The sequence below is a fragment of the Lutra lutra genome, chromosome 13 (assembly GCF_902655055.1).
Source record: "Lutra lutra chromosome 13, mLutLut1.2, whole genome shotgun sequence".
NCBI classification, from domain to species: domain Eukaryota; kingdom Metazoa; phylum Chordata; class Mammalia; order Carnivora; family Mustelidae; genus Lutra; species Lutra lutra.
In genome coordinates, this window is record NC_062290.1 from 13,581,956 (window position 1) to 13,599,150 (window position 17,195).

At 38.4% G+C, this 17,195-nt stretch overlaps 1 protein-coding gene and 1 long non-coding RNA gene across 3 annotated transcripts in view; both read right to left on the minus strand.

Moving 5' to 3' along the window:
* LOC125083366 (uncharacterized) overlaps positions 1-10,304 on the minus strand; it is a 32,211-nt gene extending 21,907 nt beyond the window's left edge. For both annotated transcript variants that reach the window (XR_007122253.1, XR_007122252.1), the window contains exon 1: positions 7,575-10,304. This is a non-coding gene — a long non-coding RNA (uncharacterized LOC125083366). The remainder of the gene's footprint in view (positions 1-7,574) is intronic.
* A 1,333-nt stretch (positions 10,305-11,637) lies between these two features.
* ABHD17B (abhydrolase domain containing 17B, depalmitoylase) overlaps positions 11,638-17,195 on the minus strand; it is a 56,884-nt gene continuing 51,326 nt past the window's right edge. The window contains exons 4-5 of the mRNA XM_047699767.1: positions 15,080-15,287; positions 11,638-12,216 (exon numbers count right to left, since the gene is read on the minus strand). Coding sequence (XP_047555723.1) covers positions 12,184-12,216; positions 15,080-15,287 — 241 coding nt within the window. The 3' untranslated portion in view covers positions 11,638-12,183. The remainder of the gene's footprint in view (positions 12,217-15,079; positions 15,288-17,195) is intronic.

The window sequence follows — 17,195 nt, forward strand, 5'->3', positions numbered from 1 at the left end:
AGAATAATTCCATGTCAGAAGATGGATATGTTCTTAAACACTGAGAGAAGAACTGACAGGTTTATAGGTCGAGAAGACTCAGTTTATGGGTTGCATGTGGGAAAGATTATACGGACCAGGCACTAAGTGCTTTAGCTGTAGGGCTCCAGCAGTTTCTAATAATGGGGCACCACTAGAGAAGAGGCTTTAGAACAACCACTAGCCTTCGAAAGGACCAAGAAGTGATTTCTGAAACAAACACAGACTGGGAATCAGGCCTTCCTTATTTAGCCTAGGATAGAGGAGTGGGTTCTAAGACTGTTATTTGATTTTAGTGATTGGGCCGTACACCAAGTGTAATCTGGTTGTCATGGAGAAATGCGTACCTGTTACATGCAAGTAGATGCAATTTATAATACCCAGTATTATCAGCAAAGACACTCCACAATTACACTTTGTGGAGCAGAGTGGTTAAAAATGATGATCTTGAATGCTGGCATCATGATTTTTAGGGAGTGTTTCAGTTCAGATCTTCCAAGAAGCAGATGGAATGACATGTGCAATAGATTCACTGGGGATAAAGATGTGAAGGATAAAGGAGAGAAGGGATGAGTAGGTGAGGGACCTTTAGCTTATGAATATCTGATGATGGTAAGAGGAGACTAGAGGAAGAATTTGCAGGATGAGCACCAGAGTTCTGAGAAAGTCTTGGACAGGTCAACGGGGAGTCCTTGAGTAAAGTTCCAGGAACTCCTGTAGAGAAATCCCATGAAAGTCAAGAATGACCACTCCGGGATGCTCATCGTGTGGAGTCACTGGCTGGGGGGCAGCCTGCAGCCTCAGTGTGAAGGCCATGGTGGAGAGAAAGGCTTGGCAGTTGGAAGCTACCTGTGGTCTGTGCATCACCAGCACATTCTCTTATAGGGAGTTCAGAGATGTACCTGCCACATTTTGGAAAATTAGGTTTTTATGTTTTTTAAAGATTTTATTTATTTATTTGATAGAGAGTTAGAGAGGGAACACAAGCACAGGGAATGGGAGAGGGAGAAGCAGGCTTCCCACTGAGCAGGGAGCCTGATTCGGGGCTCAATCTCGGGACCTGGGATCATGACCTGAGCTGAAGGCGGAGGTCTTGGGATCATGACCTGAGCCACCCAGGTGCCCCGGGAAATTATGTTTTTAAAAACATACCAGGAGGTGCTGTTGTAGGGTGGAATGTGAGACCTGAGGTATGAGGTCCCTGTGGAAAAGGCAGTAAAAAGAATGCTAAAGTTTTCTAATCCTTAATAGGATTAGAAATTTGGAGGCATGAGCCACTGCTTGAACATGGTAGAAAAATGGCTAAGGGCCCTTTTACAAACAGGGCTATCTAATGCCAAGAATTAATTTTTTAAAGTTCTAAATCCCCCACCACTCCAAACCGTAAATAAAATCTGACATATGTGCAACTGCTTCATGGGATTGTATGTGTGTGTGTATGTGGGTTGTGTGTGTATGTGGGTAAATCAAGGAAATAAGTTGAATTCTATCTATGAGTCATTAAGATACAAAACAGAGACTTGGTACACGGAAAAGACAGACCATCCATAACTGAATTAATTCCACAGAAACAGGGGTGTAGAGCCAGAGAGGTCACTAAAGAGCACAATCTCCCAGGAATTCACAGAAACACTGGAAGTTCACTAGAAATTCCACAGATTGTGCAATGAGAACGTTGGATCAGTCTTAGCTATGTTATGGTCCATTAAGATTGACTGACACTAAGCTTTCATGCTTAGCCACTGCCAACCCACAGACCTGTATGGAGAGGTGAAACAGTGGTGAGAACTGAGACCAGGAAACCACTTTGCTCTCCAGGGGTTTCCTGCCTTTCTGGTCCTTGCCTTCTAGGCAATTTCTAACGTAATCTAGCTAATCTCTCTTTTCTCCTCCTGTACCTCTTCTACAGCAACATGGGATTTCCCGGGTCTATCACCTAGAACCTTACTCTTCAGACAAGGAGGAAACTATATATAATCTTTAAAGTACTAGACATTATGTTTCTCTGTTCTGAAAACAAGTTCTTTGTTTTAAAGCTACCCAATTGGGGTGCCTGGGCAGCTGAGTCAGTTAAGTGTCTGCCTTCAGGTCAGGTCCTGATCCCAGGGTGCTGGGATTAACCTCCCCTACCCCCCAATCAGGCTCCTTGTTCAGCAGGGAGTCTGCTTCTCCCTCTCCGCCTGCCTTTCCCTCAACTCGTGTTCTCTGGAGCTCGCTCTCTCAAATAAGTAAATAAAATCTTTTAAAAAATAAAGCGAGGGGCGCCTGGGTGGCTCAGTGGGTTAAAGCCTCTGCCTTCGGCTCAGGTCATGATCCCAGGGTCCTGGGATCGAGCCCCGCATCGGGCTCCCTGCTCGGCGTGGAGCCTGCTTTCTCCTCTCTCTCTGCCTGCCTCTCTGCCTACTTGTGATCTCTGTCTGTCAAATAAATAAATAAAATCTTTAAAAAAAAATAAAAAAAAAAATAAAGCGAGCGAGCCGATCCAAAGCATTACTCCTGTAACCAACCACCTGCCCCAGGCCTGCAATGCTTGCTTCATGTATCGCAATTTCGACTGCTGCCCTGAAGCTTTCCTCGATTAATAATTACAGTAGGAACTTCTGTGTGGATGTCTGTCCACGTATCTGATTTTTCCAAATGTATTATCTATTTAGATCGTTGTGAAGACCCATACATTAAGTTGGATGAGTGTTATATCGCCACTACTTACAGATGAGGACACTGTGGTTTAGAAAGCATTGCATAAAATCACACAGCTAAGAAGATAATTTATGTCTAGATAATTTTTTTTTACATGATTTTATTTATTTGACAGAGAGAGAGAGGTAGTGAGAGAGGGAACACAAGCAGGGTGAGTAGGAGAGGGAGAAGCAGGCTTCCCGCTGAGCAGGGAGCCAGATGCGGGGCTTAACCCAGGACCCTGGGATCAAGACCTGAGCCTAAGGCAGACACTTAATGACTGAACCACCCAGGCGCCCCGCTCCCAATGAATGTTATTCTGTATACTTCCAGCTGGTTGAACAGCAAAGCTGACTCAATAGCAAGAGAAAGCCCTCGGGGCGCCTGGGTGGCTCAGTGGGTCAAAGCCTCTGCCTTCGGCTCAGGTCATGATCTCAGGGTCCTGGGATCGAGCCCCGCATCGGGCTCTCTGCTCGGCGGGGAGCCTGCTTCCTCCTCTCTCTCTCTGCCTGCCTCTCTGCCTACTTGTGATCTCTCTGTCAAATAAATAAATAAAATCTTAAAAAAAAAAAAAAAAAAAAAGAGAAAGCCCTCAAGGAAAGAAATACAAGGGCTGTCAGGTGGAAACCAGGCCTGGGTGTGTGAAGTGGTTATGAGTGAGGGAATGTAAGTGGGGCACCAACAGCACCTCACTGGAGGCATCAATGAAATATTTTATACACAGTCATCAGACTCATTTTTTCCTAATAAAAAATTAATAATGAGAATTAAATATAGTATTACAATTTTAAGAGCCCTTTCACATGTATCATCTCATAGGATTATCAGATGGTCCTCCGATGTATGCAGCATCGTGCAGATGGAAAAGCAAGATGGACATTTCATCTCCTCCATGAAGAGAACTCATAAATTTAAAAGTACTTGCTTTCTCATACTAGGTTGTATTCTAAATTCCAGTTTTCCTTATTTTGGATATTTGTAGAACATCTTTTGGTGGGTCAGGCATGGGAAGTAGGAAAATTTAAGAAGTGGGAACATTTTTGGACGCCAGTCTAAAAAATCCTTTTCCTCAGAACCATGTGACCTAAAACAGATTACAACTTAAATAAAAAATTTATAATCAGAAAAATCAGATATAGATGAAATTTAAGTCAATTAAATTTGTTCATTTATACACATTTTACATCATATTATGCAGTAGAAGGAACTTTTTTTTCAGTAAGTGATTTAAACCAAAGTGTTCCTCCTCAACCCTTCTCTGAGTCTGGCAAGATGAGCTTATTTCACTGAAGGCACCACTGGGAGTACTGGGAAAACCCCCGGGATCATGACCTAAGCTGAACATAGACGCCTGAGGGAGGACTGAGCCATCCAGGTGCCTGTGGACAACCCTTTTAATGGGATTCTCTCTTTCGGGTTGAATTGTTATTTTTAAGAATTTTTCCATTGATGTTTGGATAAAGCAAAGGAGTGAGTCTGTTCATAACACATTATAATGAGAAAGTAAAAAACAGATCATGACAATAACTTGGTCAAGATATATCTTCTTGTAGGTCATGGTTTTGTTTCATTATAAAGGCAAATCTGATATTATGTTAAGAAATTAGAGGATTTATATTTTTAAATCGATAAAAAGGATGAAATCTTGTTTATTTTTTATGCTAGTATTTAAGTTTGAACAGTTAAATATCAAACCTCTAACAAATTAAATATAAATAATTCTTTTACTAGTGGAGAAGCACTGTGATTGAAAGAATGTATTCAGGATTTAAAAAAAATTAATTTTAGTAAAAATGAGCACTAAGGATTTAATACTGCAGACCAAATCTTTTCTGAAACCATGAGATTTTCATTTCAGCTGTCCCAGTGTTATTTGTTTGTCCTGCCTCCTGTCTTTCCAGTTTAACTCTCAAAACTAAGAACACAAAGGCAGTATGTTTAGGGACAATAGGACACATTTGGAGCCAAAGCACTAAGGGAACAAGGCAGAGTTGGACAAGACAAAAGGTGCATTTGCTTGCATTTGCAATGGCTCATCCAGCTGTTGCTGCCTTCCTGGCCTGACCAACATTTTAAGGCATGTCAGATGGAACTTCTGGTTTCTGGGCTTTAGATTCTACCAGTCATATAAATATGGCCCAAGTAAGAAATGGGTCAGTGTTCATAGATTTGCATGGAATCAAGTTCTCTGCAAATTTGCTAGTTAAACTGGCACATTATCAAGAAAAAAATTCTCTTGGGATGCCTGGGTGGTTCAGTCGTTAATCGTCTGCCTTCAGCTCAGGTCATGAAGCCAGGGTCCTGGGATCAAGCCCTGCATCCGGCTCCCTGCTCAGTGGGAAGCCTGCTTCTCCCTCTCTCACTCCCCGTGCTTGTTTTCCCTCTCTCACTGTGTTTCTGTCAAATAAATAAATAAATAAAATCTTAAAAAAAAAAAAAAAAGTAAAAGAATAAAAATTCCCTACAAATGATCTAATAGGGGCGCCTGGGTGGCTCAGTGGGTTAAGCCACTGCCTTCGGCTCAGGTCATGATCTCAGAGTCCTGGGATCGAGCCCCACATCGGGCTCTCTGCTCGGCAGGGAGCCTGCTTCCTCCTCTCTCTCTGCCTGCCTCTCTGCCTACTTGTGATCTCTCTGTCAAATAAATGAAAAAATCTTAAAAAAAAAAAAAATGATCTAATAGTAGTAATTCATGACTAGACCTTCCTTTCTATATACAACTCCACCCTTAGAACACAAACAAGCCCTTACATTTTTATATTTCTTTACAGCAAGTATACCTGAAAGTATTCCATTTAGTATTATCATTTGATCATCATAGTAAACCTGTAAGGTCAACGGAATAGATATTTTCAATATTACATTTTAAATGAAAATGAGGGGCGCCTGGGTGGCTCAGTGGGTTAAAACCTCTGCTTTCAGCTCAGGTCATGATCCCAGGGTCCTGGGATCGAGCCCCAAATCGGGCTCTCTGCTCTGTGGAGAGCCTGCTTCCTCCTCTCTCTCCTGCTTGCCTCTCTTGCCTACTTGTAATCTCTGTCTATCAAATAAATAAATAAAATCTTTTTTAAAAAAAAGAAAATGAAACTCTGGCTCTAAGACATTAATTAGTAGGTCTAAGATTGTAAGAGCTACATACCCTCCACTTGTACTGTTAACTTGTTAGTTTTTTCCCCTAATAATTTGAAGCTACAAAAGGAAAATATAGTCACAGCTTTGATTTATGAAGAAAAGTCCTACCCCTTTGGAACATTTTTTTCCCTTAAGTGTCAGGAAGCTTTCAGTGACCAAGGAAAGGTAAGGATAAAGATACATAAAGAGGGAAGGACACATTCTCTGCCCTTCAGTTTCTCAACCTAACAGATAAAGTAGCAGATAGTGTCCTGGAGGGCAGATCTATAATGTGAAAAGCCTGTCTCTGGGGGTCTTCTTTTTTTTACAGTATTATGTATGACACTGTTTAGAGAACTATCTAGAACTGGTAGAATTAAAAGAGCACATAGTTCAACATCTCGTGTCTCATTCCATCTTCTTCAAATGGAGCTTCAAGTAGGTATTTTCTGGGAAACAATGGGAAGGCCCTGAAAGGCTGCTGCTGCCACTAGCTATTGTTAGGCTTTCTTACCAAGCTCCCTTTTATATTATTTTAATCATTGTTTTTTGCTTATTTCTCTTCAGCTCTTAAGCACAGAAATGCAAAGACCAAATGTGATATAAATAAAGGCTTAATGAGTGCTAGAAAGTCAAGACTAACTCCTGGTCATACTCCCACCTTTATGGCCTGTTTCTAGCATTTATTTATTTATTTAATTTTAAAATTTTTAATATTTTATTTCTTTATTTGACAGAGATCACAAGTAGCCAGAGAGGAAGGCTGAGAGAGAGGAGGAAGCAGGCTCCCTGCTGAGCATAGAACCCGATGTAGGGCTCGATCCCAGGACCCTGGGATCATGACCTGAGCTGAAGGCAGAGGCTTTAACCCACTGAGCCACCCAGGTGCCCCGCTGTTACTAGCATTTAAAAAAACATTTCCACACTATTTACTCATATTAATTATTAACCTAGTCTTTAAATTTTTTTTTTTCATTTTTTTATTGTGATCCAGGTATCTTATGAATTGTAAAATACTCCTTAATCAATAGGATGTTTGGGCTGTATTTGCATCTGCCCTACCTTTCTCCTGATTATGGATATTTGTTTGGAAGAATCTGTTAGTCTTTTTTTAAAAGATTTTATTTATTCATTTGACGGAGAAAGAGAGATCACAAGTAGGTAGAGAGGCAGGCAGAGAGAGGGGGAAGCAGGCTCCCCGCTGAGCAAAGAGACAGATGCAGGGCTCGATCCCAGGACCCCAAGACCATAACCTAAGCCAAAGGCGGAGGATTAACCCACTGAGCCACCCAGGTGCCCCAGAATCTGTTAGTCTTAAGGCACACTGCATTATTTCCACCTATTCTGCTTTTTTCTGACAAGGATTACCTGTTCCTTCATTTTCAAGGTCACTCTAAAGTCTATTCCAGATTCCTTGAGGTTTGTACTTGTGTACCTTTTGGTCTGCATGTCTTTTAAAGAGGAGCACTTTCAAACTCATCACCTTGGTCAATGATGGTTATTAGTGCTAAGCTCAAGGTTGTGCATACTATCATTTCACATGATCTCTCAAGTTTCTCAGATTGGTGCTTAATCATTTAGAAGCCACTTTCAACTTCGGCAACATTAGAAAATGGTATGTTGCTCAGATTCTTGAAAATTCGTAACAAGAATCATAGAAGAGCAGTAACATTTGCCAGAGAGACAAGCTCCTAGCAGCCTGCCCTAGAAATCCAGATCTTCTAGATGGAGCCCAATCCCCTGGGCAGGCAGGGTCTCATGCTTACCTCAGGGCAGGGTAGCCTTGGTCTTGGCTGTGAGACTGTAGCTCAGGGCATGTTCTTTCAAGGTTTCAAAAGCAGAGCCATGTTGCTCTTAATTTAGACATACTTTAAGTAGTTCAGTTATATCTGGTTTCCTAGATAATGGAGTAGAAACAGAGAAATATCAAGTTAGAGTAGAGGATATAAGCTCACAGAAGCAAGCAGTGGCAGTAAACAGTATGAAAGGCCAACAGAGGAAACTACAAAGCAAACACTGGAACCTGAAAAGCAAAGCAGCCTGGGGCCCACTAATTAAGAGCAGATGACCAAATTTATAATCCTTGCAGCTCTTGAACTGAGAAGACTGGGAGAGAAAGATAATACTTGAAAAATGGCAAAAAACATCCCAACTTTATTGAAAAACAATAACCCACCCAGGAAGCCCAATGAAGAGACCCACAAATAGAGTAAAAAGTCTGAAAATCAAAGATAAGGAAAATATCTTGGGAAAAGCTGGAGAAAAACAAAGTATCACTTACAAGGAAGCCCAGTAAGATCCACGGCTGACTTCTCAGCAGGAACAATGGGAGCCAGAAAGCAGTGGGGAAATATTCAAATTGGTAAAAAACAAACAAACAAACAAACACACAAAAACTATCAGCCAAGACTGTGATATCCAGCAAACGTATTCTTTAAAAAATGAAAGTGAAATAAAGACTTTCCCAGGTAAACAGAAACTGAAAGAATTTGTTGTCAGGCCAAGTCATCTTACAAGAGATATTCTAGGAAGTTCTTCAGAGTGAAAGCAAGTGATGTCAGACAGTAATACAAATCCACAGGACCAGAGAACACCATTACATAAATGCATAATTTCCCCACTTCTTTCCTTAAATGAATTAAAAAGTAATTTAATAAATTATGTATATACAGTTCACCCATCTACAACATGGGGCTGGGGTACTGCCCCCCTACACAGTCAAATATCCCCTTATAACTTTTGACTCCCCCAAAACTTAACAGCCTGCTATTAACCAAAACCTTATCAAACAAATTGATTAACATATATTTTATAGGTATTACATACTATATATTTACAGTGAAGTTAGCTAGAAATGAATAAGTTATTAGGAAATTCGTAAGTAAGGGGCACCTGTGTGTTGCTCAGTTGGTTAAGCATCTGACTTCAGCTCAGGTCATAAGCCCAGGGTCCTGGGATGGGACCCTGCACCAGGCTCCCTTCTCCCTCTGCTGCTCCCCTTGCTTGTGTGCTCTCTCTCTCTCAAATAAATTAAGTAAAAATAAAAAAACTAATAAATAAAATCATAAGTAAAATAATGTTATTGTACTGTATTCATTGCAAATATTTGCATACAGATCTACATATAGACTTCTATAGTTCATACTTGTGTTAAAGGCCAACTGTAACCTACTATTGGGCCTGTCATGTACATAGAAGTGTAATATATGTGTAATTGCCAACAACAGCACCAGAGGTGAATGTGAGCAAAGCTGTAACAACATGAGGAAACAACCACAGATGGTAAAGTAGTAATTGTTAACAATGCATTGTTAGGTGTGGAACATTAACAGACCTAGTATGTGGGGATTGCCTAGAAAATACTTATTAGACTTGGTGCTCACTGAGATAATGTTAGATACTATTATACAGTGTTATATTCCCTATCAACCACCCTCTCCAACCTCCCCAAAAAACCCACAAAAAACTCATCATCCAAGTACAAGGAATACTTTTTTGGCTTTTGTCACTTTGACAGCCAGGCTAAGAACTTATTTGGAGTTACTTCTCTGTGGTTTATCCTGGGATCCTGGTTTCAGAAGACCAGACTTTAAAAAAACAGCCAATTTTGGACAGTGGAAATAAGAACAAATTTTTTTTTTCCCCCTCTTTTCTAATTACAAAAACAACATAGCAATGTAGAGGATGTCTAAGAAAGGAAAAAAAAAATTCACCTATAATCCTAATACCTCAATATAATAATTCTTTTATCCAATGAGCATTTAATTTTACAGAGGTATAACAGTTTCTATTTTCATTTTTCAATTGGGATTGTATTAGATACTTCAGAAAATTTAATTATCATTTTCAATAGCATCACATGTATTCAGAGATCTATAAGCCACTTTCTTGGGTCTCTAATCCTTGCCCAATCTAATTTCTTATGGTGGACTTAGATGGCCTGGATCACAAACTTCCAGACTTAGAAGAGCTGGGGGGAAAAAAACAGCAAAATCTCTCTCATGAAGCTCTAGATGACCTCTGGATTATGCCAGCTTTAAACTTGAATATATCTACAGAATTTGAAACTGGTTAAATAAAAGTTTCATCTGAGTAGTATTTATATGATAAAATGCTAACTAGAAGTCTTGATTTTAAGTCCATGAATCCACCATACTTTGAATAATTTGGAACAGGGCAGTACATTTAACATTTTAAAATTCAGACACTCCTATATCCATAGACCTACCCTACTACCCTTCTTACCTCAATTCAATACACTATCTTAAGCAGTAACTTTGGGGAGGGGAGAGGAAAAAAAAAACCCCAAAACTCAACCTTGAAGTAATCTGACAATAGCTGAAATGTGCATTTTACAGCAGATACAAAATATCACAAATCACTTAAAAATAGCATTTTTCCGGGGCACCTGGGTGTGGCTCAGTTGGTTGAGCTTCTGCCTTCACCTCAGTTGGTTGATCCCAGGGTTCTGGGATCGAGTCCCACATTGGGTTCTCTGCTCAGGTGGGAGATCGCTTCTCCCTCTACCATTCCCTCTGCTTGTGCTCACTCTTTCTCTGTGAAATAAGTATTTCAAAAAAATAAAAATAAAAATACCATTTTCCCCATGATTTTAATATAGTTCTCTAATAAGGATTTCATTAGAAGCATACTCCTAAAAACATTCTTCCCTGTTAAAATGGTATTATGCCAATTTAGTACATGTCCTACAGATAAAGAGCAAAATAATTTCATCCATTGGGTTTCTAATGAAAGAACAACTTTAATAGCTTTTAGCTCAGTGACATTTATAAAGACTCTATGCTTTGCTTCCGGTTGTGTTTTTTTTTTTAAAACTAATGTCTAGTGGGTCATTTCCAAGCTTGAGCTATTTGCTTCCTTCCTTGGTATTACTCATTCAACTAGTCAGTCAGATGCATAATCTCTTAGACATGTAGTAGACTAATGTCTTCTCTCTGCATCCTGCATAACTCAAAACACAACACCAGGTATCCTGTGTAGTTCCTTTTTCGGTTACTGCACACTTGGCATGTACATCATCATTAGAATATAACATGTTACCATAGTATTTAATCATAATGCCTGTTTAAAATTAAGACAACAGGGGGGCCTGGGTGGCTCAGTCAGTTAAGTGACTATCCTGGTTCAGGTCATGATCCTGAGGGGAGTCCCTCTGGCCTCCCCATCTTGGGGTCTCTCTTTCAAATAAGTAAAATCTTTTAAAAAATAAAATTAGGACACAAATTAAAAGCCCGCCCATCACCATTTAGTATAACCACTTTGATACTTTTTTCAATGTAATTGCTTATTCTCAGTGTTATTTAAGTAAACACCTGTTTATTCATGTGACTACAATCTTCACTGTTTTAACACAAACAGCTGTTACTGAGCCTACTGAAAATGGATTAGTGTTAAAATACTTTAAATATATAAATCATTAATTTGATAAATGTGAAAGGCACAACTTACCTAGTATACAATAATTAACTGATAAGAAATCTAAGCCATTTTAAAAATAAAATATTATTAATATTGGAGAGCAAGTAAGTTTTTGTTATAATTCAAAAGGATCATTGGTATTAGTCCAGGTAAATTTTATGAAAATAGTAAGTACAACTAATGACAATTATATTGCAGATCTTGACAATGTTACTCTTTTTTGGGTTTGTTTCCTCATCTGTAAAATGAAGGAATTAAGCTATTTCATATCTAAAGTTCTTTTTTTGGAGTTTGTCTGGCTTTCCATAATACCTGTTCTCAGAAAGTTAGTTTTGTCATATGGAATGTCTAAATGCACCAAGAACCTTCCATTTATAGGAAATTGATGGGTTTGCAATTTAAAAAAATTTATTTTCACGTTTCAAGCTTTCTTAAACTGAGTAATACCTAATATTTATAGAAATCACCAAGAAAACCTACTGTAATACATTCTTAGGTAGGACACAGAAGTGGTAAATTGCAGTCAGAAGTCTGGAAAAGTGTATAGATTACAAACCAATTAATTGAAGTTCTTATACTGTCTTTTGTACTTGAAGATATGGCAGGAGTTATGTACACTGCCAACCATTTCCCCAGGATTAGTGTTACCATCCAAATTCCACCATGCTGGTATGCACAAAAAAGAGAACTATCAAAATAAATTAACTTGAGGCTATTCTAGCCCAGGTTAAAAATCGGTATGAGTCTTTACAGATGAGTGGGGTTGAGATTTTCATTACATTAGAAACATAAGAGATAATTATCAATCAATCAGTTCCATTTCTTCATTTCTAGTGAGGAAACTGGTCCAGAGACGTGACTTGGCAAGGCCACAGATCTAATTGGTGTCCGGTGAGAAGAGAACCCAGATCTCCTTGCCAATTCTTCTACATGATACTATCTTCTGGATGCCATGGCGCGGGCAATGCTCTGAAAAGGTAGGAGAAATCTAAATGGAGTATCAAATCTTAAAGGTGACATCCACAGTCCATCTAGTTCAACTTCACATTTAAATCTGGAGTTTCTTCTGAAGCACTGGGGCAGATATCATTCTGCTTCTCCCTAGTGATAAGATCCTCTTTGACACTGAGGAAGCAATCCCCGTCTGTTATGGACATATAATCATTTGCTTCTTCACACTGAGCTCTAATGTGCCATTTTGGAACTTTCACCTAGTTGTACTGAGTCAAAAAGAATAAACTGTACATGTTTCTCAAATATCGGAATACAGCTATCATTACATAATTCTCCAGTTGGTCTTTGGATTATGGTTTGTGGGACTCTTTCCGACTTGGTAAAACATTCCAGGATTTATTCTCATTTGTGAATATCCTTTCATTGCATCTTGAAATGAAATTAATATTTACAGATGTGGTTTGATTAGCCTTTTGTATGAGATTATTGCCCCATGGTTAATATTTCTGCATCCTAAAATTGCAGCCAATTACAACTGGCTCACATTATTTCTAGCAAACTAAAAATACCCAGGTTTTTTTCCTTTATCTGTAAACTCTTGATATTCCATATTCATATCAATGGCTTTCTATTGTATGTAGGATAATAATTAGGGTCCATGACACCACATATGATTGTGCCCGTAACCAATTTGTGAGCCTCATCTTTATGCCATCTGTTCCCCTTGACTTCTGGTCAGGCTTTTTACACTTCAAATGCACTGTCCTTCCTCTAGGCTTGCACATACTGTTCCCTTCAGCTAGCAATGATTTCCCTTGGCCACGGGGTTGAGTCATCCTTCAAAATTTGTATCCAGGGGCGCCTGGGTGGCTCAGTGGGTTAAAGCCTCTGCCTTCAGCTCAGGTCATGATCCCAGGGTCCTGGGATCGAGCCCCGCATCAGGCTCTCTGCTCAGCAGGGAGCCTGCTTCCTCCTCTGTCTCTGCCTGCCTCTCTGCCTACTTGTCTGTCATATAAGTAAATAAAATCTTAAAAAAAAAAAATTTTGTATCCAGTATCACTTTGTGAAACTCTTCCTTGGCCTTCTCCACATGTTCCCCTCCATAAAGTACAATTAACCTGTTATAATAAGCTACAAATCTTCCTCAGCCCTTATCTAAACACTAATAAGGTATCCGTGTCCTCGGTTATACTGTGAAGTCTACGAGAACATGGTCCATGTCTACCTTTAGCTGGCATAGAGTATTACATGATTTAGACATTCAATAAATATTTGTTGAATGAATCAATACTGAATTAATATGATCAATATTTTAAATTTAACAAGTAATCAAAGAAAACACATAGGTAAACTCTGGGGTGCAGGTTGTATAAAAAAAAGGAACTGTACAGTAGCTCCACAACAATCTTGAGAAGAAACCTCTCCAAAAGAAGAAGTGATGAGAAAACTACACAACTATGTTCTATAAAGATGAATGGTAAAAGTTTTCAGTCTTTATGGTAAGGGATGGGAAGCATGGAAGAAGGCAAACAAGCACAGCTGGGTGGTATATTTGTTGTTTTACTGTTAATTTGACACATCTGAACCAAAGCATTCACAATACTTGATATACTTTGAAGAGAATCATATACTATAGTCTTAGACATAACCACAGAACAAGCAGAACAATTAAAACTACATAAGGCCTTAAAATATATCCACAGTGTGTATTATTTCAATATTCATTCATTTACAAATTAGACTACATACCGTTAATTTTATTTTTATTTTTCTTTCATTGTTTTATTCAGGCAGGATTCATTCAAGGAAAGGCAACTTAGTTTTTGTGTGTCACTTTTATTTTCTACTACATTGGTTAATATAAAAGTTATGAATTAAATGTTTTCTTATCTCCTGTATTCCAGGAGTGAATCCATGAAATTCTCAGATAGTAATCTAAAACAACAGATCCTATTAAAAATAGCCAAGGTGAAAAACAACCAAATAGCCAGCCTGTTTGTGGTCTTGAAGAACATCAAATGGACTCTTCAGGTTTTCTTATAATGAAGAGTACTGCAATTCTATGAGATTAGTCAAAATTTAAAACAACATTGCGTACAAAATCATTCTTGAAGCTCTAAATGCCTTTTTAAATAATAAAAACAAGAATTTTAAGTAGTTGCCTCATAGTACCAAACCTATAAATCAGAACTAGTTAAGATTCATTCAGTGCTATCATGACTTCTCATTTACAAGGTAACTAGTTGGTAAATTAACAGATGGCATAAAAATTAAGACTTACATCATTTTTTTAAAGGAGAAAATGTATGATAACCAGGGAATACAGAAAGTTCAATGTATTTTACAATAAAATAATTGTTTAAACCTCAATCCCTGTACAACAGGGTTTAGGTCATCTCTAGTGAATTTGCACGTTTTCATACAGTTTATTCTATTATGAGTACTTGAACTGTTTTAGATATACAGCTTTTTATTGAAGAATATTACATTTGTATACCTGGATAAGATTTAGTACGTTGAGATGTTTTAAAAATATCTATAAATTTGATATGCAAAAGCATTTGGCAATACTTTTACAGCATTTGATTTTATAGAATTAAAATTTTATACAGTACTCATTTTGATGTTTAAAAAAAATTCACAGAAAAAAATATAAATTACACAGCCTGACTGCATGATACTGTTATTTCCAGTTTCTAGTTCTGGTAATAAAAACCTTCATTAAGTCTGTTAACAAATCATTACCTGTACATTTATGAAGGCAACTGACATGATTTGCAAACAAAACCTTCAGGTTTTATGTTATTTACCAAAGAGTGCAGTTCAGCAAGAAAAGAAAACCCAGTATGCAAATTTACAGAATATTTTACAAATTTACCAGTTCCTGTGACACAAACTGTTTCAACCTTTCAAGGTACTGTCCATAAAGTTCCACATCATTGTGACCTGCCCCTTCAACCCACAGAGGCTCCACAGGTCTTTGGCAACGCTCAAACAGTGCGAGGCCATGTGAAAAGTCAATGACTTCATCTTCAGTCCCATGAATTATTAATACCGGAGAGGTTATCTTAGAGATTTTGTCAATGCTGTAAAAGAAAGGGGGATAAAGTCAATGAATTAGCTATGAAAAGGAACATAAAACATACTTTCTTGTGATATTCTGACAGATCATTCAAATATCAGAATGGTCCTTGAATCAACTCAGAAGAAACGGATGCTTCTTGGATTTCAAGTAAGATTTAAAAGTTACTTTACATACTCCTTATCTTAAGATTGCCTAACTTCATGCACTTCTGTTTTGAGGGAATCATTCAATGGTTACTGGCAACCTACTGCACCTTTCTACAATGTTTTTTTTTTTTTTAAAGATTTATTTATTTATTTTTATTTATTTGAGAGCAAGAGATAAAGCACAAGTTGGGTGGAGGGGAGAGGCAGAGGGAGAAAGAGACTCCTTGCTGAGCAGGGAACCTGATGTGGGGCTCAATCCCTGGACCCTGGGATCATGACCTCAGCCGAAGGCACCCCAAACAATGTTTAGCACAAATGTTAGGTTGGAAGGAGAGGAGGAAACTAAGGACTATTCAGGTATGTGCTAACTTCATACCTCTGCACTCTTATTTTTTTCTTCCCCCTTAATCTACTAAAATGACAGCAAAATCTTTTTTTGCTTTTGTTTTGGGGTTATCAACTCACAAAAATAGGGAGAATGTAATACAACATAAAATTTTGGAGCTGGAAGGCAGATAAATGAGTGGGATAACAGAATGAAATTGTGGGAAAAAGCCAATTTTAAGGGGATACAAGGTAAACTGAAGAAAAAATCCAATTTATACCATGGGATATCCCAGAAGGCTAGGAATTGATATGGGGATGAAGGCAGGTGATAGAGGAGTTTACAGAATTAGTTCAAAGTCTGTTTAACAATCCTTAAATTTATATGGAACCAAAAAAGACCCCAAATTGCCAAGGAAATGTTTAAAGAGAAAAACAAAGCTGGGGGCATCACATTGCCTGATGTTAAGCTGTATTACAAAGCTGTGATTACCAAGGTCGCATGGTATGGGCACACAAACAAACACATATCAGTGGAACAGAACAGAGTGCTCAGATATGAACTCTCCACTCTACAGTCAACTAATCTTCAACAAAGCAGGAAAAAATATCCAATGGAAAAAAACAGTCTCTTCAATAAATGGTGCTGGGAAAACTGGACAGCTGTACACAGAAGGATGAAACTCTACCATTCTCTTATATCATACACAAAGATACACTCAAAATGGATTAAAGACCTCAATGTGAGACAGGAATCCATCAAAATCCTAGCAGAACATTGGCAGTAATCTCTTTTATATTGGCCATAGCAACTTCTTTCAAGACATGTCTCCAAAGGCAAGGGAAACAAAAGTAAATATGAACTTTTAGGACTTCATCAAGATAAAAAGCTTCTGCACAGCAACGGAAACAGTCAACAAAACAAAGAGACAACCCACAGAATGGGAGAAGATATTTGCAAATGACACTACGACAAAGGGCTGAAATCCAAGATCTATAAAGAACTTCTCGAACTCAACACCTAAAAAACAAGTAAGTCAAAAAACTGGCAGAAGACATGAACACACACTTCTTCAAAAAGACATACAAATGGCTAACAGACACACGAAAGAATGTTCATCATCATTAGCCATCAGGGAAATTCAAATCAAAACCACATTGAGATACCACCTTACACCAGTAAGAATGGCCAAAATTGACAAGGTGAGAAACAACCAATGCTGGAGAGGTTGTGGAGAAGAGGAACCCTCTTACACTGTTGGTGGAAACCCAAGTTGTTGCAGCTACTTTGGAAAACAGTGTGGAGGTTCCTCAACAATTAAAAATAAATGACTCAGCAATTGCACTACTGGGTATTTACCCCAAAGATACAGATGTACTGAAAAGAATGGCCACATGCGGGGCGCCTGGGTGGCTCAGTGGGTTAAGCCGCTGCCTTC